General features: G+C 35.1%; 1 protein-coding gene across 24 annotated transcripts in view; it reads left to right on the top strand.

The window, feature by feature from the left end:
• ADGRL3 (adhesion G protein-coupled receptor L3) overlaps positions 1-26,934 on the top strand; it is an 849,533-nt gene that overhangs the window by 450,877 nt on the left and 371,722 nt on the right. For all 24 annotated transcript variants that reach the window (XM_063663661.1, XM_063663660.1, XM_054484631.2 and 21 more), the window contains one exon: positions 24,230-24,339. In XM_063663661.1, the coding sequence (XP_063519731.1) occupies positions 24,230-24,339 (110 nt within the window). The remainder of the gene's footprint in view (positions 1-24,229; positions 24,340-26,934) is intronic.

The following is a 26,934-nucleotide window of genomic DNA, read 5'->3' as shown; positions in this document are numbered from 1 at the left end:
ATTTAGCTCAAGGTCTGTGAGTGCAACAATCGACACTCTGTAGCTAGCTGCCCTGGTGGGGCCTTGGAGAACCTTTATGTCTACCTCAGGGATTGTAAACACACCAGTCGGCACTCTGTATTTAGCTCAAGGTCTGTGAGTGCACCAGTCGACACTCTGTAGCTAGCTGCTCTGGTGGGGCACTCTGTATTTAGCTCAAGGTCTGTGAGTGCAACAATTGACACTCTGTAGCTAGCTGCCCTGGTGGGGCCTTGGAGAACCTTTATGTCTAGCTCAGGGATTGTAAACACACCAGTCGCCACTCTGTATTTAGCTCAAGGTCTGTGAGTGCCCCAATCGACACTCTGTAGCTAGCTGCTCTGGTGGGGCCTTGGAGAACCTTTATGTCTAGCTCAGGGATTGTAAACACACCAATCAGCACCCTGTCAAGTCAGGCCACTCAGCTCTACCAATCAGCAGGATGTGGGTGGGGCCAGATAAGAGAATAAAAGCAGGCTGCCCAAGCCAGCATTGGCAACCCGCTCGGGTCCCCTTCCACACTGTGGAAGCTTTGTTCTTTCGCTCTTTGCAATAAATCTTGCTACTACTCACTCTTTGGGTCCACGCTGCTTTTATGAGCTGTAACACTCACCATGAAGATCTGCAGCTTCACTCCTGAACCCAGCGAGACCACGAGCCCACCAGGAGGAACGAACAACTCCAGACACACTGTCTTAAGAGCTGTAACACTCACCGCGAAGGTCTGCAGCTTCACTCCTGAGCCAGCGAGACTACGAACCCACCAGAAGGAAGAAACTCTGAACACATCTGAACATCAGAAGGAACAAACTGCAGACGCGCCACCTTAAGAGCTGTAACACTCACTGCGAGGGTCCGCGGCTTCATTCTTGAAGTCAGTGAGACCAAGAACCCACCAATTCCGGACACACCCCCACCCCTCCACCCGGCCATATTGATATGTTGAAACACTCAACCCCAATGTGACTGTTTTGGATGAAATGTGTAAGTTTAACCTTAACTTATTTAAGTTTAAATGAGGTCATAAGGGCAGGGTTCTAATACAATAGGATTAGTGGCCTTACAAGAAGAGAAAGAGAAAGGCTCTCTCTCTTTCTCTCTCTCGCTCTCTCTCACACACACACACACACACACACATACACACACACACAGAGCCATATGAGAACACAGAAAGAAAGCAACTGTTTGCAAGCCAGGTAGAGAGCCCTCACCAGAAACCAAGCCTGCTGGGCCTTGCACTGGGACTTGCAGCTTTCAGAACTGTAAGAAACAAATTTATGTTATTTAAGGTTCCCTGTCTGTGGCATTTTGTTATGGCAGCCTGAGCTGACTAAAATATATGCGTTGTACACCCAAGACAAAATGGAGTTTGGCTGGAAGGAGCCACAACTATTCAGGACTCTCAGTTGCAAGGAGTTCAGACCTAACTAAAAATGCCTTAGAGAGAAGGAAATTTCTCTTTAAATGGAAAAGTCCAGGGTTTAACTAGCTTTGGGTATCTCTTCATTTGGGTATTATTTCATCAAGTGATGTAATCAGAAACCTGTCTTCCTCCACTTCTTGTGTCCTTTGTATTGGGCTTCATTTTTAGGTACACGTACTGTCCCTCAGCACCACCAGATTCATTTGATTAACCTTTCAAACAGAGTTTTAAGATAACCAGCAAACTTTTTTCCATTGTTTTTAGCAAAATCTCCAGATTTGGATATCATTCACCTCTCTTGGGTTGCATGCCTATTCCTAAACCAATCACTGTGACGAGGGACATGAAGTGGGTGCACATGGTTCACATACCTGTGCAGATTGAGAATATGAATGAGTGACTTTCCAGAGAAAAATCCAGGTGTTCTTATAGGAGTAAATACTAGGTGGGCAAATAGATGTCGCTACATTCAATTAGCCTAAAAGCTGTTGTTCTCAAGAAACTTCAATAGTATACTAGTTCCATATATTTAGGATTTCCTCCAGTGATATTTTTTAAGATATTTTGGGCTAAAAAGAATGTAACTTTTGTCTTAGGCAACATACATGGGAAAAGTATTCTACAGGGGAGGATTATACTAACTGCAATTTTTTTGCTAAATTTTTAATTTCTCATATTATGTACCTACTGGTAGTTAGTTAATTCAGAAATTTGAAACTTCCAACAAATATTTTGGTTTTTGTTATATCTCTGATAATGGAAATATCATAATTTGTATTGAATGTGACTTTTTTATTAAAAAAATTTTGAATTTTTTCTTAACATTAAAAATTTTACAAAACTCCATATCAGATTTGGATATGTGTACAAATGTAGCATGATTTTAATATTAAATTTGATTCTTTTTACTCATTATTAACTATGGGGTAATTTTAAGCATTTCCAGATGAATATATAAAATTGATAATATGCTGTAGGGATGTACTGGCTTTAAATTAAATATTAAAAGGATTTTAACACTTCTGTACTTTTTAGAATTCTATTCCATTTTATGTTTTATTATTTTCTAAAATAAAAATAATTATGAAATTTGTATTATGTAGTAATAATACCTGAACCTACTTTTAAAGAAACTAGGCTGGATGTGGTGGTTCACGCCTGTAATCCCAGCACTTTGGGAGGCCAAGGTGGGTGGATCACAAGGTCAGGAGTTGAAGACCAGTCCAGCCAAGATGATGAAACCCCATCTCTACTAAAAATACGAAAATTAGCCGGGCATGGTGGCGGGCGCCTGTAATCCCAGTTACTCAGGAGGCTGAGGCAGGAGAATTGATTGAACCCATGCGGCAGAGGTTGAAGTGAGCCGAGATCTCACTACTGCACTCCAGTTTGGGCAACAGAGCGAGACTCCATCTCAAAAAGAAAAAAGAAAACAAAAATAGTAAACTTTATTCTTTAACTCATGTATGTAAGTCTATAGAAAGAAATGAGGATGAAACAGTGTTTCGAGGAAATAATTATCTAAGACTTATGACTTTTCTAAATGAGTTGACTTTTCATTATTATTATTCTATGTGTGACTCTTACTATCAGCTGCATTAAAATATAATAATATTGTCTTCTTTGTGGCCAGCAGTGTACTCACACATACTGTATCACTTGCCTTTAGGGTTCATACAGCAACCCTATTAAGTGTGGGTACAGTTACGATCTACACTACATAGATGAGTTTGAAGACTAGACGAGGTTAAGTAACTTGTAAGCTATAATAGCTGACAAGTGACTAAGGATTCATCTTCAAGTTTGCCTAATTTCTAAGAGAATATTTTTGACGGATACAAGCCTGCCTCTCTGCCTCTGTGATGCAATTTGAAAATTATACGTTCAAAAAGCACTTTAATAAAAGCAAAAGTATATATATAAATTTTTTCACTAGCAAATTATTTGTTATTTTCTTTAACAGTAATGTTTTCTCTTGCTTACCCATCAGTCATCAGTATTAACTATAATAAATTAAATTAAATTAAAAGTAAAAAATACACTTTGAAAAAAACAGAAATACTCTTACACTTGGAAAAAATCAAGCTAAAGTTTGAGTTGTTTTTATGTAAATGTCCATCTTTCTTGTTTAGCATTTTGGCTGAAAGCTGGGGTTGTGGTCAGTAGCAAGAAGGTCGTCATTTTTCTCTTAATTGATAGATTCATTCAAAAAGTTTTCTAATCAGTGATTTCCATCTGCTGAGTGGTATGAGAGATTGTGGTATAAAATGGCAAACTATACTTTCACATGAATGAAGTTCCCAAATAAGATTTATTTTAGTTCTTATGGAACTCTAAGTGTACAGTTAACTTGAATTTAATTCAAATGAAACAAATAGAATGTTTGTGTCTTTAAATTTTGAGTAAAAACATATTTTTCTTTAAGTTCCTGATATTCTAGGTATATTTGGAATGTGGTTACTCAATGATATTAAAAAGAAAAATACTTGTTTCCTTGTCAATGTTGAAATTCAGGATTGGTGTTTGACTTAGTTATGTTTTCTCTGTTATGTTTTCCCCAGTGGCTTGCAATGAATTTTCTTAATCACAGGTTTTTGATGTTGAAGTAAAGCATTAGATGCTTACTTTGTTGCCAAAAGGGCAATAAAATGGAAGGGCAGTGTTCTAGTGAGGTGTACTTTTCATCTTTCGGTAGACAATAACACATATTTTATGAATGCTTCTTAATGCTATCTTTTGGTACTATCACTTATATGTGTGACTGTAATACAGGATTTTAAAATGTCTTTAAAAATTAGTATGACTCAGATTATGATTTCTATACGAATCTAAACTTATATGTGACCATTTGTTGAGTGAAAAAGAAAAGTAAAATGAAGGTTTTTTTTTTTTTGGTTGAAATATACAAAAGCCACATTCTGTGAGGCTTTTGTTCATGTTGCATGCAATGCCCTCAAGAAGTCCTTGAAGATTAGGGTAAATATTTATTGAGACCAATATTCCTTAGTTTTGGAATCCAAACTTTAAAACCCCAGGTAAAAAATGACTTGGGTAAAATGAAAAGTCAAGAAAGGATTTTTCTAAAGATATTTGAAAGGTATGCAAAAGGTTTTATTTTGTTTTGTTTTTTACAAAAGGTATTTGTGTAAATTCTGGCAAGTTGAGATGTAGCAGTTGTATGCTACATTCTGAGACTGGGTCACTACTGACAGAAAGGAAATCCAATGTAGGATTTAGGGAGTTATAATAAAACAATGAATTTTCTAGCTTTAACCGTATTTTCACTCAGCATATACCATCATGCTTGCTAGTTGACTAATTGTTCCTGTCAATTTAAACATTTTAGATGTCCATTTGGACATTTCAACTGCTTAATTTTTCTCTCTTGCTATTTTCTCTCTCTGTTAAACTTCTACTGTATTTCTAAGTTGGCGTGCTCTTAATGGCAGTCTCCCAGTATTCCTTTCCCCTTGCAAAAGCAGCAAACACATCCTTCAGTTTGCACACTCTTGCCAAATGTCTATTCTTTTGATACTTTTTATTTGCAAACGTGTTTATTTATCAAGTGGATTAAAATGCTTGAAATACAGTAGCCAATATAAAACATGTGTTTTTCCCCTCTCTGCTCTTGTGATTGTACTTCACTCTTAGAGTTCTCCATTTTTCCCATCATTTTTATATAACTTGCTTCCAACTGAGAAGCCATAAGAGTGACTTTCCCTTAAGCTGATGCAGGTATTGCTCTATAATTAAACTATAGGGAATGCTGCAGAAGGAAACAGCCACCTTCTTTCATGCCTAAAGGGACTGTCTGTCATCCCTGCAGCATACTCAAACTTCATATCCCCCAAGAGCCCCAATCTGCAGATATATATATATATATATATATATATATATATATATATATATATATATGCCTTAGGTAAATAAATGTTTATTTATCATTTCATATGTTCAAAATATATTGCCAATCAATGGTAACTCAAATCAATATCTGAGAGTATGGGAATTTTATTCACATAGGTATTGTTCTCTCTATAGATTCAGTTTTTTTTAATGGGATATAAAAATTCTCACTTAATACCAAGAGCCAACAAGCAAAGTTGTCTTTTTAATACTATACTTAACCCACTACAGTTACCTGAACCATTTCTCAGATTTTATTTCTGAGAAAGTCAAGGCCTTCTGAATAATTTTGAAAATGTCCCCTTGCTTTGGAGAAAAAAGCAAACAACAATGAAACATTCAAATTTTATAAATGTATGCATATTGCATTGGAAAGGGCTAAACATTTCAGACATATCTGTTAGAAAACCAAATGAATGCCCAAGTTATTCCTTTTGACATCAGAGGTTGAGATTTAGACTAAATCTCTTAGGGACTGCAATAAACATTGGAGAAGAAGAGAGAGGAGTGCTTCTATCTGCCCCCATGGCACATTCTAGCATGGTATTGCAGAGGATCAAATGCTTGATGAAAGACACTGGAGGTTTAGTAGCAGCAATTCAGTGCTCTTACTGTATGCAAATCAACACACAACCAGTAATTCATTTGTCATTTTCCTAAAGTCAGTCTACCATAATTTATGCTTCTTTTTGTATTCCTTTTCTTCATGGGTTGCACCACCATCCATTCATATTCCAAAGCTGGAGCCCACCTTCTTCCCTCCCTTGACTCCTGACATTTCAACTAATTATTAAGACTTGCCAATTTTTCACCTTAAATATTTCTTGACTTTACTTATTTTTTCCATCTCCATTATGAGATCCTTATGCCTTCAGGCCTGTACTGTACTGATTCATTTTCCACAAAAATAACAGGCTTACCTGGATCAAAAGCAGTGAGACCATATTGTTCCTTGCTTATAACATATTCTATGATTCCATATAATCAGCTATATCAGTCCAGGCTCATATAATTATTAGCTGGATAACCTTTACATAAATAACATAATTTATCTAAGCCTTAGTTTTTTTCACTTAAATGGCCCCAGTAGAGTCATTTTGAAGATTACACAAGATAAGGTAAGGAAAACACTTTGCACAGTGTTGGACACAGTGAAAGTGATCAAAGTGTGTTAGTAACTATTGGTTATTAACATGTTATATTAAATCTCTATATTTGAGCCTCGCTTACCTTTCAACCTTTTCTCTTCTCAGCCTGTGCCTTCTAATCTAAGGGCACAGTGACCTCCAGATCACTACATTACCATCCTGTGTCAATTCCCTTTCTCTTTTTATCTGCCCGCCATGCCTTTTCTACCCTCATTCATTTCATCAAGCTGATTGACACTTGTCCCTTAACAATCAATTCTGGAGTCTCCTCTTTCAGGAAATCTGCCCTGAAAGCCCTTACTCTGCCCAGGTTAGGGACCTATGTTGGTTTCCTAGAGCTGTTGTAACAAAGAACAACAAACAGGGTAGCTTAAAACAACATAAATTTACTTTGACAGTTCTAGCAGCTAGAAGTGCTAAGGTATCAGCAAGAGACTGTTTCAGAAGGTTCTAGGGAAGAATCATTGTTTGCCTCTTCTTAGCTTTTGGTTGTGGCTGTTAATCCTTAGCATTCTTTGACTTGCAGCTGCATCTTTCCAATCTCTGCTTCTATTACCACATGGCATTCTCCCTGTGCGTATCTGTATCTGCATCCAAATTTCCCTCTTCTTATAAGGACACTGGTAAAATTGGATTGAGGGGCTACCCTATTCCAGTATGACCTCATCTTAATTACATCTGCAACAAGCTTATTTCTAAGTAACACCATATTCTGAGCTCCTGGAGGTTAGCTCTTAAATATATCTTTTTGGGGACTACAATTCAACCTGTAATAGTGACCCTTATGTATTTTCGTATCCTCTGTGCATAGATGCACTAAACCTATCGTATGCTGATAACCTGTCCAGATGCCTGTCCCCTCTAAGAGACACTGAGTTCTTGAAAGCATGTCCCATGTCTAATTTATATTTGTTCCCAGCAGTGGACACATGGTAGTCTTTTAATACATGTTGATTAAATGAATAATCTAATTTGCTGTTTAAAAAACAGGTCTTATGATACAAAAGATTACAAAGATTAAAAATGTCACATAATGTCTAATAATGGGCTTTATATTATCCCATTACTACAGAAAAAGGAAACAGGAATACCTTGAATCGAGAACAAAGAGAAGTTAGTTCTTTTCCCAGGGTCTTCATTGTTCATACAGCCTTGGGGAAATTACTTAATTTCTTCATGCATAACTATAAAATATAAATGAAAGAAATTATAGCTTACATATTCACTTTCAGATATTTATATTTTGCATTTCCCACTTTAGAACCACCAGAGACTCAATTTAATCAGAAAATAGAGACTGCTTATGAAGAGCCTGGTATTCATGCTAGTCTGGGTCATGAAAATCAAGTGAAGATTACAAAAAAAAAAGCTGTAGTGAAGCTGGTTAAGAAGGGATACACCAGAGATTAGGAGGAGCACACATAGGATATGGACTGATTGGAGGACAGAGGAGAAAGACATTCAGGGAGCACTCTCAAATGAATTTGTGGAACACATCTTAACCAAATGCCAAACAGGATGCTATAGAGGCTGGAATCTAAAAGTTTAGGCTTTAGTTGATGATATTCCTGAAAAATGTGTGAGGCTTTTTAGTGTCTTTCTTTGTGTATGCATACCTCAGTGGGACCTCTTTTGAAGTTATGATACTATGTAATTATAAAATATTTACATTTCCTCTACAGTTTCCCACACCATGTTAACTTTGATGTAAGGAGGTAAAGCTCTGTTACAGTCCCTATTGTTTTACATGAGTATAGTAAAACTCAGAAGAATAAAGTTGTTTGCTTGCACAATTGTTACTTTGAAAATTGTTTTTTGATTCAGAATCTTTTTCTTAAAGCATACATGTAATTTTAATCATACTTTCTCTGGCTGTACCCACATGTATTCCTTTTTTAAATCTCTTTTAAATAAATAGATTTTTATTTAGTCATTATTTATTTGCAAGGAGATTTCCCTTAAAGCCAAAAATATTGTTTATGTGGAGATGGAGATGGTTTTAAAGTACAGGCCAATTCTCCCTAACTAAATGGTTTCCTATTTTTGTCTCTGTTAATCAGGAGTACTCTAATTAAGCTGTTGATGAATAAAGTATAATGACATAGTGATATAAAGATTACCATGCATTAATAATCTTAGTAGATGGTGAGCCAGTGTAAAGGAAGAAAAGTGATTTTTACAGTGCTAAGAGGTGTCTTTCTTCTGAGTAACTTTCCACATTAAACCCAATCGATCAAAAATGAAACTGCGTGGTTTGGATGTAGAATACTTTACTTGGTTGCCTGTGTAATCATTTTATTTTACTTAGAATCTAAATTAAAAACGTTAATTAGACCAATTTTCTTTAGAAAGCCTGTTTTGTTTATACCTTTTCAAATAACTTACTTTTTACTATTTTCAAGTATGATCATATATCTTAGATTCAGTAACCCATCATTTATTGAATATGTATATTCAACTGGGTTATATGTTGTGTTGTCCTATATGTTATTACCTCAAAATAATCACTGATTAAAATTACAGATAAGTAAATATTAAGGCCTTGAGAGGTTACACAATTTTTCTTGTTTCTCACAATATTAAATGTAGACTTCTGAGTTTATTCACTAATGATATCTAACCTATTTGCTTTAGACTGAGTTTTTAAAAATTATTTCACATTTTAAGCATTGTCAATATCCTGACATTTGCACATATTGCTTTTTTTAATATGCATACAATCTGTTGTGAATAATACAGAATAGATCCATTTAAAAATAGTAAAGATAAAATGATCACTTTCCATTATTGACTTTTTCAATCAAAAACTAATAAAACTCTTAACTACTGTCCTGTAGTAGAATTATGGTTTCTTAATAAAGGGAGACTATGTTCTTGAAAAGATTGAAAACCACAGCCTTATATCAGAGCATTCTCCTAAGTAACATATGTGAATAATAAAGTCTACTACCTAGTAGGTATTCATACAAATATTATTATCTTCATTGTGTGGTTGTTCATTATCAGAAATATTTATGAAACTTTGTCTCTTTAAAGGAAACAATTATTAAAGGAAAGAACAGCGTTATGACTTAATATTAATATTGATTAATATTTTATTTCTGAAGTTCAAGACATAAAGTAGAGATCATGTGTATTTCATTATAATATCTTTCAGAACATTGCATTAGGCATTTGATTTCATACTTTATATTTCATATTTTTAACTTCATAATTATAAAGCAAACTAATAAAATACAAAAAATGAGTAATCTTATTTGGGATCAATATTAAAAAAGTTCCTCTACTAAAACTTCAAATTTTATATAATATTCATTAAGTATTTATTTATCTGTTCTCAATGCAGGAAGAGGCAACAAATGCCTATTATTGAAAATGGCAAACTAGAAAATAAATACCTTGTATCTATTCTTTTAAGTGTTACTTCTTCCTTCTGAAAAGCAGGTTGTAATAGTGAAGGCAGTGGTAGCCAATCTGGAGTGGCCACTGCCATAATGCCAGCTACATTCGGGGAGGCAAGGCCAGGGCTGTGCTCCACGTAGCTGTCAGGAGCCGGGAACAGACGGAAGTCCCACTCCCTTCCGAGGCGGCAGGACAGGAGCCTCGTGCTCCCTGTGTGAAGCTGCGGCCTCCCAGCCATGGCTCTAGACCCAAGCATCCCTGTGTTCCTGAGGGCCAGGCGCAGGAGGAGCCCTGCCCTCCCAGGCACAGCTGTAGCTGCCCAGCCATGATTATGGACCCAGGCATTACTGCACTCTTAGGGGCCTGGGAAGACCCTTTGCCCCTGCAGGCTTAGAAGTGTGTGCTCCCACTGCCCTGGTCTCTTCTCACATCAGTTTTGGAGCAAAGTTTAGGCTAAGCCTGAGCGCTGTTGCAACCCAGCCAGGTGTGTGCATACTCAGGGCAGCACTGACATACCAGCTGCCTGCTGCCTTGGCCCCCTCCAGACTTTGGGTGACAATGAGCATGGGAGGGAGGCCAAAGGTGGGGGCTGAGGGTAGCTCAGCGTGGGCCTGCAGGCACTCTTTGGCAGGAACAGCCTGTGTCCCATGGACACCATGGATGGCAGGTTAATGGCGACAGGAGGCCGACAGGCTTCTGGGTGGAAAGGGGTGGTTCCCAGTGAAACTCCATCTTCAGGCCAAGGACAGCCTGAGGTCTGGGGGCTGGACTGCCTGCAGAATGGAGTGAGAACTTATGGGGCTTTTTCTGGCCACACATGGACCAATCCCATAAAAACCCTAGGATTCAGCCTGACTTGGGCAGACGATGGAATGACCTGCCTGTGGAGAGGTGCTACCCACTGTGGGTCTCCTCTCTGCTGAAAGCTGAACACTCATCAGGACACCTTGCTTGTGGAGAGGAGCTACCCACTGTGGGTCTCCTCTCTGCTGAGAGCTGAATATTCATCAGGACACCCTGCCTGTGGAGAGGAACTACCCACTGTGGGTCTCCTCTGAGCTGTTCTGTCACTCAATAAAGCATCTCTTTGCTTTGCTCACCCTTCACTTGTCTGTGTACCTCATTCTTCCTGAACATGGGACAAGAACTCGGGACCCTCCAAATGGCAGGGCTGAAAGAGCTGTAACACAAATAGGGCTGAAAGACACTCCTTGCTCACTATATTGTGGGTGATGGGAAGGAGAGAAGAGAGAAGGTGAGAATAGCTGTGGCCCTTCAGGGAGCCCAGACCTAGGAGCTCCCTGAGCCAGGGCTGTGACACCCTCTTTGGAGCTCTGCAGTTCCTGGCATCTCCAAGTTTCTGGATTCCAGCAGAAACTGTATTCTCCAATGCCAGTCATAGATGCCAGCCATAGAAGCTGTTTGCACTACGCCTGGTCCAGCCACAGCCTCGCTGGGAGCTGGCACCTGTGCTGCTGCCTAAAGGTGCCTACCCCACTGCAGCTGGTGTGCCTGGTGGTGTGCAGCAGATGGACCCCATGCTCGCTAGCTCACACACCCCTCACCATTCTGCGCCTGGCTCACCCTAGGCAGGTGTGGGATCTAGGCCGGTAGCACAAGCTGAGTGCAGCCTGCCAGGTCAAGTTGGAGGAATGAGCCCAGCGGGCTGGAGCAAAACTCGGGCAAACATGCCACCGGCTACAGAGGTTTCTGTATGGGAAAGCGACATCCCAAGGCTCCTGTGACAATACCAAATTTTTTCCCTTTTTCTCTTTCAACTAAACTTTAAAACGTTGGTGGTTTTCTCAGTCATATGTAAGTTATGAAGTCTATGTTTCAGATAATTCATTGTTTAGGATTGAGTATTATAGTTCCATTTTACTATGTTTTATATGAAATAAAAACCACAACTTTGAAAAAGAAAAATGTGAAACACCACCTGAAGACAATGTCTGCTCTTATTACAAGATGTCATCAGTTGTCATCAGAGTCATTCTAACACAGGTCAACTAACACAGTTATCATCTTAAGGCCTATAGTAACTGAACGGATGTCATCCACTTGTGTATGATATGTTCTGGCTTCCTAGGCATGTGGCAAGCTAGATTCCTGTCATGCCAGACATCCTAGGTGATCTGTACCTGCACAGTATCCCTAAAAAGAGGCTCAGTACTGAAAACAAATGTGATGTTTTGGGGGCAAAGAGATATGTAGTAAATATATGAGAAACTATTGGAAAATATTACAGAAAAAATAACTTCTATGAAAGCTGCATTCTGTAGGTGTCATGTAAAATATGTAAAATTTTTTAAAGCATTAAATTTTATCAGAATATGGAGTAGTTAATTCAGATAGTCCTGAAAGAATATCATCCTCTTTAAATTTTAAATGTGGTTTGGAATAATCAAAAAATAATAACTGTTCAATTAGTTTTAATAAAAAAAGGAGAAAAAGTATTAAGAAACTGAAAATCACAATTATCCTACACCTCAGTGATAATCACTGTTGCTATAGATATGTTCATGCCATTCTCTACCTTTATACGTGCATACAGCTACAATACTTTTTTTCAATCTTTTCATTTTATTTCAGTATGGATTTTCTTTTCAGGTCAATAAAGGAAGAGTTGCCTCATTTTAATGTCTTTCTAAGATCACATAGTAGGGATTCATTTTAATGTATTTAATCAGACTATACACTAAAATGCCTCATATCATATACATTTAAAGTAAAATAATTGTTCTTAATGTCTGAAAACATATTTTTTATATGTTTCAGGTTTATTTTTGTTCTTAGTTATTGTGGTACAAATTTTATAGTATCTTAAATATGAGGTACTTTTCATTAGACAGAGGAACTTGAGAGAATGTTGTGTAATATAATGTTGTCTGCCTACCACAAACCCATCCTCTAACCCCCATCCTCTTCTTCCTTGCTAGAAAAATCCTCTTTGTTCCATCTCCTTTAGGTAGCCAGGTCCTTAAGAGGCAACTGCATGCCTCTCAGGTCCTAAGATGATCGTGTAAACGTCATTCCCTTTATGTGATTATTTTAGGCATAAATATGTTGTCATGCCATAGGCAGTGACTCCTGTGGCCATTGTTCTTTAAGGGGTAGTCTTCTGAATGATTTATGTGTAGAATATTCTTACTCTTTAAACGGCAGAACTGCCGGGCGCGGTGGCTCCCGCCTGTAATCCCAACACTTTGGGAGGCCGAGGCGGGTGGATCACCAGAGGTCAAGAGTTCGAGACCAGCCTGGCCACATGGTGAAACCCAGTCTCTACTAAAAATACAAAAAATTAGCTGGACATAGTGGCGGATGTCTGTAGTGTCAGCTACTCTGGAGGCTGAGGCAAGGGAATCCGGTGAACCTGAGAGGCAGAGGCTGCAGTGAGCCGAGATTGCACCATTGTACTTTAGCCTGGGTGACAGAGCAAAACTCCATCTTAAAAACAAAAACAAACAAACAAAAAACATGGTACAGCTTTACTTTCTTCTGATTATGTTATCATCTCCAAGTAATACCTGGAAATTCAGTAACCATCTTAACCATCTTAAGACCATAAGAAAATTCCAAGAGAATTTCATAAAATCCAAGCCATGGGAATGACTCTGGTTAAATCTCTGAATTAACATGCACACACACAGTTATTCCCTTGCTTTTGTTTACAACTTTATTACAAGCAAATATGAGGAAGTCAAAGCCATTTTTCCTAGCTCATCTTATGTTTTTCTTTTTAAAGGCTTTCATGTTACTTGACTTCAATATCTAGTATTAGTAAAAGTTCCTTTTCTTTCCATTTCTCTTTCTAAAGGTTTGATTTGTTTCTCCCTTTTTCAAACATACATAAGTCATTTGACTTGGAAATATCACATATTGAAAGAAAAATGTCTTAACTAAATGATTCAGTATGACATTCCTTGTCTCAGCCCAGTCATGCGGAGAGGACATTTTTGTTGCTCAGAAAAGAAAAGAATGCCTTACAGCACTCCATTGAAGTATAATGAATTAAATCTGTCCCAGATTAAAAAAAAAAAAAGGAAAGGGAAAAAGAGTAGAATAGTAAGTGGTCTGGTAAAATGGATTCAGACAGTAATATCCTAACTAACTCACAGTGAAATGGACATTGTTTTAACTTAAGAGAAATAAAGTAGTATATTATATAACATATGCAATATATAAGGTACATATAACATATTGCTCCTTTATGTTAGGTGAAAATAAGCAATATCTTTATTTGCTGCACTTTCAGATGATGAATTCAGGTACATACTCCAACTCATTTGGTTAACCATACATACAAATAAAGAATATTCAGCAATAAAATGCTGCTACAAGTAGATAGTAATAAATGAATATAGATGCCATTACAGTTATTTTTAAATGAAAACCTTTTACCATTTTATCTGGCCATTGATAAAGCATTTAACTAGTGAAAGATTACAGCTTAGAAATCACTGGTACAGAAGCCAGGGCTGAAATGCTTTTCCAAGCAATGTATGTGAACTTGTTATTTTTAAAAGCACATTTCCATTTATTTTGGATGCATCTTTCTATGAATTTTACTCATGTGTCTGACATAGCTAATCATTTTATTTTTGGAATGGGCTCTGTGAAACATTCTATGGATGTTGACTGATGAATATGATAATTTGTTTTATCAAATATTGTCCAGAGGTGTGTGGAGTATTTGGAAATTAGACTTCTTTGCAAGATTACGACATTTTCAAACACATTTCTACATTTTCAGAATATTATTAAGTCAATTTTATATATTCCTAGGAATAAGCCTTTAAGATTCATACATTTATGAATATATATTTATAGTAAGAAAATCAAAAGAAGTTAGTATTTTTTAAAATTGCCACTGAAAATTTTTAGAGAATAGGCAAATAAGATCTTGTAATATGGTAGAAAATTCATAAATTGTATTTTGTCAGAATAAAATGATGTATTTCAGTCCATCAACATGAGTCATTTTTCATTTGTTTCTAGAAAAATATAGTAACACTGAAACATTAATTTAATATAAATCAGTGGATTTGGTTAAAAATTTCTCAATGTTTGATATTTCACATTTTATGAGGTTTTATGTAAGTCCAAATTGAAAATACATTCCAATTTCCATAAAATGCTTTAAAAGTTTACCTTTCTTGGTCAGCTAAAATGTAGCTCAATTTGTGTCATCTATAGCAATATGCTTTGTATGCTAAGAATTTCATTGTGATAAAAGCAAAACAAACAAACATAATCTTTTAGCCAAATTGAAGTCAAAACATTTATTTATACGAGAGGATAATATGTATAAATGTGGCTTACATGCCTTTTAAGAAAAATAAGTGTACATTACAGGAATAATGACCACTTTAGCTATGCTCCTTGGCAATGACATGCGTCTTACTAGGTCAGACTTCAAGGTGCCCACCCCAAGAGACACTGTTTTCAATATGTCCTTTTACTTACATGTGTTAGGATGAATAATGACCCCCACCCCACCCTGATATTTGAATTATGATCTTCTCCATAACCTGTGAATATTATCTTACATGGCTAAAGAGACTTTTCATATATGATGAAGCTTTATGGCTTTTGAGATGAGCAGATATCTTGGATTATCAAGGTGGGCCATAAATGTAATCACATGGGTCCTTTTAAGCGGGACATGGGAAGATTAGAAGAGGCAAAATGTGATGTGACTTTAGAAATGAGGAAGAAAAGGTGCTGTGTTGTGGGGCCACAAGCGGAAGAATGAGGGCACAGCCTCTAGAGTCTAGAAAAAAAGAAAGAAACAGATTTTCCCCAAAGCTTCCTTATGAAACAAACTATGCCACCATCTTGGTTTTAGCAAGATTTAGTTTGGTCTTCTGACCTTCACAACTATAAGATAATTAAGTTGCCTTCTTTTAAGCCTTTAAGTTAGTGGTAGTTTGATATAGAAGCAACAAAAAAAAAAACGAATACAATATCCTAGGTTCCACACTCTTCCTTACTCATCTCTTTGGTTATATTTTCACTTGCTGGATTCAAATTATATTTCTTTAAGGTAAAGGAATGTTAGTGAAGTAACATATAAAAGAATATAGGAAATGAAAGAATTGGAGCTAGAGAATCACCTTATGAATCACGGATCTTCATTTACATGCATTGGCATAATGTCCTCTGAAAGATCCTATCGTACTTTTAGTTTATGATTTACAAACAATTTTCTCAAAAAAAAAAAAAAATGGAGGCCTGGCACAGTGGCTCACGCCTGTAATTCCAACACTCTGAGAGGCTGAGGTGGGAGGATCGCTTGAGCCCAGGAGTTTGAGACCAGCCTAGGTAACACAGTGAGACCTCATCTCTACAAAAAGTAAATACAATTAGGTGGGCACGGTTATGTGTACCTGTGGTCCTAGTTATTTGGGAGGCTGAAGTAAGAGGATAGCTTGAGCTGCAGAGATCGAAGATGCAGTAAGTTAAGATCATACCACTGCACTCCAGCCTGGACAATGCGGTGAGACCCTGCCTCAAAAAAAATTTTTTTTAAAGCCAGATTAAGAGTTTTATTACTTTTATAACTCTTCTTGAATTGCCCCTTAAATTGTAAGTGGACAACATCATTAAACTTTTTAATAAATGCTGAATGTATGGCTACAATATATATATGGGAGAACTTCTTTTATTTTTAATCATGATTAATGTTTTTTATTTCATAACCATTTAGTCTCTTTTTATTTGAAATCTAGTTGATTCTCTTTATGACCTACATATTTGTTTTCTACCATTAGATAGTTGTCTCATCTTTTTTGGTCTTCTAATTTCAGAATGAATGTCATATAAGCAAGTCTTAGGATGACAGGCAGTAGAAAATAAGGACACTACTGTCTTGAGGAGGAAAATAGAGAATTGTTCAGTTGATTGACATTGAGCAAAATACTACTGATATATGCATCTTTTATGTTTTCTTCTATTGCTGCATTCCATCCTGAGAACTAAAAACCCATAGTTACTGTGATCACCTAAACTATTTTGAGATTTTAAACATTAATATAATATGATGTGGCTTTTTAAATTACAAGATATCTGTAAAATATTTTTCTCTTGGAGAATAATTCCATCTTCCTATATGAATCATGCACTGATTCATCATCTGTTAGATGCTATGAACTTCTTGGGTATACTAAGGATGTGTGTTTTTGCATAACACATGTTTTTGTATAATATTATTTAATAAGTGCTAATATAAACTCATATGATTAATTTTGCTAACAAAAAGGCACAAGGCACTCTTTTTTAACATTATCCTATCCTGTCTTTAAAAAGTCAGTGCTTTTCAGTGGAGTTTTATACATGACTGAAACTTCATTTAAAAAGTTTCTTAGCATTCTGAGGAATCGTTTGTTTGTGTACACTGACTTTAGAATGTGATAAACATTCATGATTGAAGGGTTTATTAACCTAGAACCCCTGTGAATTACATTCCCAGTATGTAAACACTACAATATTTTACTTAAATTATTTTAGGCTTGGTGCAGTGGCTCATGCCTGTAATCCCAGCACTTTGGGAGGCCGAGGTGGGTGGATCACAAGGTCAAGAGATCGAGACCATCCTGGCCAACATGGCGAAACCCCATCTCTACTAAAAATACAAAAATAAGCCAGGTGTGGTGTCGCACACCTTGAGTCCCATCTATTTGGGAGGCTGAGGCAGGAGAATCTCTTGAATCCAGGAGTTGGAAGTTGCAGTGAGCTGAGATCACACCACTGCACTCCAACTTGGTGACAGAGCGAGACTTCTTTCAAAAAAATATATATATATTATTTTAATGACACCATGTTAGATCTATAGTGCTGTACAATCAACTAGTATCATCTTTATATGTCTATCATGTGAGAATTTTTAAAAATATAGTTATGTTTAAGGCTTATTTTTGTATGCTTCATGCACAAGTATGTTATAATCGAACATGGGATAGTGGGCTGCTAATTTTTGTCTGTATAATGGAAGTGAAAGAAACACCATTTTGTTGCAGTCTTCTTACACCTTAGTTTAGCAAGGTCCAAATTCTTGTCCCATGACCAAGAAGAATAAGGCATGTAAACACCAGAGTGTGAGTAAGGCAGAGTGGGATTTATTAAATGACAGAAAAGCTCTCAGCAGCAAGATGGGACCCAAAGATGGTTGCAAAAAATGATGCTGAGTTCTAGGTCTTTTGTGTGTCAGAAAAAGAGTCTTCTGTGGGTTCTGCCTTAATGGGAGGGGTAAAGTTCCCCCCAGGGGTGTTGTGTTTGTGTATGCCTGAGGTTGGCCGTAGTAACTCCATCTTGATTACCCATGAGTGCCTAAATGAAACCCACAGGGGGACAAAAGTCACAATGCTCATAGAATTATAAGGAGTTCAGGGTCATTGTAGGATGTCCTCGGTCCTTGTCTGTGCCTGCACAGGCAACTAGAAAGTCCTTTCTGAGCAAGCATCTTGGTATAACAGGAAGTTCTTAACCACATTCCCTCCTGCTAGCTACATAACAGGGGTGGTATAGGTGTGTACTTGCAGGCATTGTCCCCCTTCTGAGACTCTCCTCCTCTATCTGCCTAAACAGCCCCTACCTGCCTCCTCTCTCAATTTTACTGAAATTAGCAGGAAAAAATAGGCTAATTATTTGAATAGTCAATATGCATGTAAATCCAGCAATATCATTTTTACCATATGGTGCTGTGTGTTGTGGCAAATAGAGGAAAAGTTTACCCACAAATGACTTTTTCATTGTCACACTTACTACACTTACACTGCAATGAACCATGTTGAAATGGACAAATTAACAGTAAATGATTATTTTTCCTATTACTAATCCTGTGATTTGGGAAGATGTGTATCTTCTATGATGGTCATCATATGACATTCTTGAATTAAACAATATTGCTTTAAAATTAATGCTAATAGCTAATAGAACTCAACATATTAACTAACGTTTATTAAACATGATCAATAGGTGACAGTTACATGTAAATCGGAGGTTTATATGTGGGTTAAATTAAAATTGCGTGTCTTTTTGATTGCAGAAAAGTCTATATATAAATAAATATGCATCATACTATTACTATGCTCTGAAATTTATCTTTCCAATTTCTGTATGCCAATTCGAATTGTGAGGGCCTGGTTATATAATGCCTGATCTACATCATGACTGAATGAATTCTGAGGCACTCAGATATTTCACAGATGGTCTTTATTTCATCAGATCATCATAGTACTCTTGAGAACCGATCAGGTCAGGGTGAATTAAATCAGGGTCCCAGAGTGACCATGAAATGTATGACTCATTCTCTCAAAAGACAGCTGTATCATGATTTTCAGGCCACTGTTCTGGACTCCACTGACTATTATTTGATTACTGAGAGTCTGAAAAGCCATTTAACATCTTTATTCCAATTCCATCTTCTGTAAAATTGAGGGTAGCATTATTCATCTCAGAAAAAAGTGACAAATAGGTTTAAAAGTATTTTCTCCCATTCTGTATCATGTGTCCTCACTTGGTTAATTGTTTTATTTGCTGTACAGAAGCTTTGTAGTTAGATGCACTCCAATTTGTTTATTTTTGCTTTTTGACCTGTGCTTCTGGGGTCATATTCCCCCAAAATTGCCCAAATCAATTTTAAGAAGGTTTTTACCTATGTTTTCTTCTAATAGTTTTATAGTTTTAGGTTTTACATGTAAATCTTTAATCCGTTTTGAGTTGGCTTTTGTATATCATGTAAGATAGAGATCCCATTCATTTCTTCTTCATGTAGATATCCACTTTCCCCAGCCTCCTTTATTGAAGAGTCAGTCCTTTCCTCATTGTGTATTCTTGGCACATTTGTTGAAAATTAATTGATCATAAACGTGTGGATTAATTTCCGGGCTATCTATTCTGTACCATTGGTCTACACGTTTATTTAGGGGTTGATATCCAATGTATATCAGAAATTTAAACACCTCAATAGCAAGAAAACAAATAACCTAATTTAAAAGTGGACTCAGTCTATCAGCAATGAAATATGATAAATATTTCTTGAAAGAAGACAAATGGCCAACAGATATATTAAAAAGTGCTCAACTTCACTAATCGTCAGGGAAATGTGAATCAAAACCACACAATGAGATATCACTGCATACCTGTTAGAAGGGTTATGTTCAAAAAGACAAAAGATAAGTGTTGATGACAATGTAGAGGGAAGAGAATCCTTGTATACTATTGATGGAAATGTAAATTGGTATAGCCATTATGGAAAATAGTATGTAGGTACTTCAAAAAATTAAAAATAGAACTACCATATGTTCCAGTAGTCTTACTTCTGGGTATGGATATGTAAAAGAAATGAATCAGTATCTTAAAGAGATATCTGTAGTCTCATGTTCCTTGCAGTACTATTCACAATAAACAAGATATATGGAATTGGCCTAACTGCCATCAGCAGATGAATAGATAAAAAGTAAATGTGGTATACATAAATATATAATGGAATATTATTCAGCCTTAAAAATGAAGGAAACTCTTGTCATTTGTGATAACATGTATGAACCTGGAGGACATTATGCTAGATGAAATTAGTGAGACATCAAAAGACAAATACTATTTGATCCCTCTTATATGTGGAATCTAAGAAAGTCAAACTTCTAGAAGCAGAAAGTAAAATGGTAGTTTCCAGAAGCTAGGGAGATAGGAGAAATGGGTAGATGTTGATCAAAGGGGGCAAAGTTTCAGTAATGCACAATGAGTAAATTCTGGAAATCTAATGTACAGCCTGGTAACCACAGTTAACAATACTGTATTATATGCTTTTACAACACAGTAAAAGATAAGTGTAAGATGATGGATATGTTAATTAGCTTTATTGTGGTAATCATTTTACATTGTAAAGATATATCAAAATATTAGGTAAGAGGGATACCGAAAAGCATGTTTTTAATTTATGTTTACATTAAAAATAAACAATGAAACTAAAGCATTTGAGAACATTAGATTACTTTATCTCACTTTTTTCATCTATAGTATTTTTGAATGAATTTACTTTTAAAAATTTTGAAATAACTATAAAAGGAGTCTTTGTGGACTAAATTGTTTACAACTCTTTAATTATATCTTAATTTCATTTTAACTCACAGTAACTGAAGTCATTTAAAAAAAGAAAGCGAAGTAAAGGACAGAACCTTTAAACCCCTGTTTTCAAAATATAGCTAGTTTTTAAACAATCAATATTATAATGTATCCTATATAAAAATAGTATTCCAGAGATTGAATCTACCTTTTCCCTTTTATTTTTTAATAATCATAATTTATAATGAACTTTTGATATAAACATAGTAATAGAATCATAAATTATTTTGAAAGGTGAATGTTATAAATTACTGCTGTTTTATATAGAACTATGATGCTAATGACTATAAATATATTATAGGCATAACATTTTTTGTTTTATATACCACTGAACAGACACTATGTCATTAATTAGAAGGCTTTCTTGACTCATCTTCGGTTAATATTAAATAAGCTATTTGGAACTCACAATGGTAACTAATATTTACAACAGATCGTTGCTTTTATAATTTTCTTACATATAGATAAATAATTAGTAATTTACAACTTGATAATATATAATATGTAAATTTGTTGATGCATTTTTAGATAGATACATAGATAGATAGATAGATAGATAGATGTGTATAGACTCCAGGTTATGTTTTCTAATCTACGCTATATAAACATAACCATTTGAAATCCCTATTAATTCAACACAACTTTCTGTGCAACATATTCTTCCATAATTGTAAATTTTAACTATTATGCTGTGGTCAGAAATGAGTAGTAAGCTGATCTGTTTATATCGTACATTGATTGTTTAAATAAAATATTTACAGTTGCCTGTTTATATCTGAAAATTACAAGAGTAGATATTGCTTCTAAATACATTTTTTAAAATTAGAGCTATGGTAATTAAAAAGGTTAATAATAGGGAATAAAATGACTGTAGACCAAGATAGGAAGAAAAGGAGATATGTATAGTCACACATCAGAATTAATATTACATTTACAGAATATTTACGTTATATTAAATTTTATAGTGCCACTTTTCCGTTATGTCTACTTTGAATGTGTTCCTGATAATTGCTAATTTTTCTATAACAAATACAAAAATAACTTTATGAGTTCATATCCCTGCCTATTGTATTAAAAGCCTGAGCTGGATTTATGAGGTTGTATATTCAAGGTGTAATGTGAAAATTGTATTGTTTTAATTGCTAAAAACATGTCACTTGACTTGAAGAGCTTCTTCAAATAATTTCTTTGTAATACGAAAGATCTACTATTTTAAGAAGGTGTGAGTACACCAAAACATCAAGATAACATGTTTGTGGTGCATGTGTGAGGACAGCCACATTTACCTTAATGTTATTATACATTTGTCTGATCATCAGCCTCTGACATAGAAAAACCTTACATCTTGTTAACCTTCAGGATTAGCTGTTATGCTAAATTGTCTGGTGAGTATGGAGTATTAGCTTTTATTCATCTTTCACTGATAACACAGAATATATTTTTCAGCTTAAGACATTCATTAATGAATCAAATTTAGGGACTAAATAAAATCCTCATTAAGCCTGACAAATGGTAGCCTCAGGTAAACACAACGTATTTTTACACTAAATCAAAGTGAGTTCTGCTCTAGATGCTCTTCGTGTTGCCAGTATCCTTGCAAGTATTCTGAGGTCACATCAGAGAACAGAATGTCTCCTTAAGGAATTAACAGAAGAATCTAGCCCTGAGGTATTATATTTCTGAAATGAATAAATAAGAACATAAAACACAGGGGACAATTAGAGTATCTCATGTTATAGACTTAGTGCCAATATTATGGGTAGGAAAGACCATTAGCTTTTTATAGAAAATATACTTAAGGATAAATTTTTGAATTTAGAATGTTTCTGAGTGAAATTCACAGTAATTAGTCCACTGTGAATATGGGTATCTTTTTCAGAATTATAATTAATTTCAACATGTTTGTTTTTCCCCATGAATTAATCAATTCAGATTTGTTTAGCCTAATTGCCACAAAAGTGCCCAAGTTTGTATTCATGTTTTTTTTTCTTTTTCTGTGGCTTAGAAAGTTTTATTTATTTATTTATTTATTTATTTATTTATTTGTTTATTTATTTATTTTTGTGGGAACATAGTCGATGTGTATATTTATGGGAACATGAGATATTTTGAAAAAGGCATGCGATGTGTAATAATCACATCAGGGTAAATGGGATATTCATCACCTCAAGCATTTATCCTTTGTGCTACAAACAATCCATTTATACTCTTTTATTTTTAAATGCACAATTAAATTACGTTTGACTGTAGTCACCCAATTGTGCTATCAGATACTAGGTCTTATTCATTCTTTCTAACCATTCTTGTACCCAGGAACCATCCTCACTTCCTCCCCTCCCTAACCCTCACTCCCCACCCAGCCTCTGGTAACCATCTTTCTACCCTATAGCTCCATGGGTTTAATGGCTCCCATAAATAACAACATGCAAAGTTTGTCTTTCTGTACCTGTCTTACTTCACTGAACATGATAACCTCCAGTTCCATCTTATATTTATGTTTTAATAGTGGTATGTCATTATTCTTTTTATAAATTTAAAGTCATTATTTTATAAGATATTGACCTTTGTGATAAGTAATCCATAAGGATCGTATCATTATTTGGCTGAACAAAAGGAACATGACAGTTAATTCCTAAAATGGTTTTAATATGTAGTAATATTATATTAATTTTTACAAAATAAATTCAAATATCCATTTTGACATTTAAATATTAACTTTTTACTAATTTGTTAGGCTCAGATAAAGCTTTTCAATACCACTTTTCATACCTTTAAAATGAGTGTCATCATAGTCAGTGAATTTATTTTATAACTGCCTAATAAACTCTGTGGTTATATTTTCTAAAATACTTTTTTTTTGTTCTGGAGTGAGTCTTTCCTATCAAATAGTCTTTCCTACTTGTGTTCACATTGGCAATATCCTGTGGACCAATTAGTGTTGCTTCAGCAATATTTAACTTCTAACTAGAAATTATGTTGTATTCAACCAAATATTAAGTTAGCTAATATGAGCAAGCTGAGTAGATTGATTTTAATGTCTAGTTTCTAAAAAATGTAATACAGATATTTTAATAGGCCTAAAGCCCCAAATTAAGCAAAACCTTATTCAAATCTTTACAACAGGAACTAAAATAAAATTAGTGTTGATGTTGATAATAATTTAACTTTGCATAAGCTTACTACTTCTTTTCCTTTCTTTTGACTTCAGATGCAATAACAGAACCCAGTGTGCAGTGGTGGCAGGTCCTGATGTTTTTCCAGACCCGTGTCCAGGAACCTATAAATACCTTGAAGTGCAGTATGAATGTGTCCCTTACAGTATGTATATTCCTATACTTTTCTTGGAAAGAGAAAAGATATTAAACTGTGTTTTGCATGCATTGACAAACATTCTCTATGAAAACATAAATCACATAAATTAAATGAAAAAATTGGCTAATATTAATTTTTGAGAAGCATAGACCCTCCCTGCCATCAGAAGAATTAGATATTGCCTACCCTATCCTACGGCGTTTACTTGTGACTATTTCTCTATATGAATACCTGTTCTAACACGCTTTTCTTAATTAATGCAAGAATATAAAACATTTAGAAAAAGGTTGGGGGAGTGTTATACCAATTCTGCAGGTCCAAGCAGATAAGAGGTGAAAATGAACAATACAATCTTATATGTAATGTATAGCAATCGATGCATTTTGAATTTGATAGAAGAATTATATCTAAGCTTCATCTGCTGTCAACATTTTGAGAATTAGAAATATATTCATCCAGAAGGAGTAGACCAGAAAGAAAAAATAAAGATTAAAAGAACTTGAAGTACTCTTCAGACTATATGTTTTACAGCTTCAAGAAGTATGTCTTTGCAGTGTTTTTATCAGATATGGTATATGCCAACAACATATCTTTTCTTCAGGAATAATGAAGAATCAAAAAATCTAAAATGAAACCATTTCCTGGCTTTCCCACTCAAAATAAGAATCACCATCTCAAAACAATTTTTGTATCTAACTCATTAATTATTTATGAGATTCTTAGTGAAAATCACTCAGGAAATTGTTTATCCTCATAATAGATATTCAGCTTATCCCAGAGATAGAAGACACCTGGGATCATAAACAAATCCTAGGTTTCAACTTCCTTTGATGTTTCATAAGAAGCAAAGTATCTGGGGATCAGCAAGTTTACTTTTGTAAAGATAGTTCTAGGCTTGCCTCATTCACACTTATTAAAGAAGCAGGACATTACTCATGAGCTGGAAGTATAAATACTTCAGTAATAGAAATTTGGCCAATAAGAGATGAATTGAAATTTTAAAATAATAGTGAAAATAATTCAGAGAAAATTTCATTCAGCTTCATTTATAGAATGAATGATTAGAGAAAGTTTATCTTGTGAAGTTTTATGAGCTGATCTTCATTGTTATGAAAAAGCCTCAGAGTACAGGATTTATTGATATCTCATTTAGGTTACGCTTCTTATATTGTTATCCCTATAGGCCCTTCTATGAAAAGATAAAGCCCCTACTGACGATTATTGTTCACTAGTGATATTTTAAGGAAATAAAATTTGTAAACCATCTTGGAATTGAGACAATTATAGTTGGGTTGTGTAATAAGACCTTTGTGAAATATAAAGACTCCTGTTTTGTCAAGGCATTTTATTTAAAAACACAATAAGTTATACCTTGATTTTAAAGACAGTTTTAGGAAACTTACATTCATATTTTTGTGTTCATATTTTGAAATATAAAAGCTGAAGTAAAATTTCAGATTGTAGATTTTATCTTTTTTTTTAATTAAAGAATTTCACAACTGTCTCTTCAATTTCCTGTATTACTTTAAAATATCTTTGAGGATAGCCACTTCAAAATCCTCTGCCAAACTCATTCTGAAATATCATCTACTTAAATCACTTTAATATAAATAAGAACTTGCTCATACACTTTTACATAAAAGGATTATAGTTTACCACAGATTTCCTTTCTCTCATAAATTTTCGGAGATTGACAATTCGGTTCCTTAATGTCCTATATTTAGAGAGTTCTGATAATCCTGGAAGTTTACTGCCTGCCTTAGAAATATTATATCAAAATATTTATCTAATAATTTTATTAAATAAGAATTATACACTCAGGTATACTCACTTGCCAGTTTATACATTGGTTTAATTTATATGATGTAGCCTGATTGTGTCTGTTTAAATTATCTGGAGTATGTTTCAGTTAAAAGTACAATGCAGAATTGGAATTCATTTAATAAACTTAACATGATTTGAAAAGAAAATAATCCAAAAGAAAGTATAATTGTAAAATAAACTATAGTGACTCATTTGAAAGGTAGATTGGTTTAGGAGAAAGACAACCAGAGATCAGAGAGCATGGGTGCTTTTGTTAGTCTGTTTTGTGTTGCTATAAAGGAATACCTCAGACTGGGTAATTTAGAAAGAAGAGAGGTTTATTTGGCTCACGATTCTGCAGGCTGTACAAGCATAGCACCAGCATCTACTCGGCTTCTGGTGAGGCCTCAGGGAGATTTTACTCATGGTATAAGGTGAAGGGGGAGCAGGTACATCATATGGCAATAAAGGGAGCTCTTAGACTCTATTTAAATAACCAGTTCTCATATGAATTCATTACCACGGGGAGGCCTTCAAGCCATTTATGAGGGATCTGCCCCATGACACACACATATCCTGCTTGGCCCATCTCCAACACCGGAGGTCACATTTCAACATGAGATTTGGAGGTGACACACATGCAAACCATATCATTGGATTTAGAATACAGTCTGATTACTTAACAAAAAGCTAGGTCCTTTTCCTGAATCTCACCTTATAGACCTTCCCTGATCTATTAGTAAATTCTGATTTATAACAACACTCAGCTATTTTTCTTTTCTTAAGCATAAAATTAAT

This window comes from Pongo pygmaeus, chromosome 3, assembly GCF_028885625.2.
Source record: "Pongo pygmaeus isolate AG05252 chromosome 3, NHGRI_mPonPyg2-v2.0_pri, whole genome shotgun sequence".
NCBI classification, from domain to species: Eukaryota; Metazoa; Chordata; class Mammalia; order Primates; family Hominidae; genus Pongo; species Pongo pygmaeus.
Note: the sequence above shows the minus strand (reverse complement) of the source record. Positions and strands in the feature narration are given on the sequence as shown.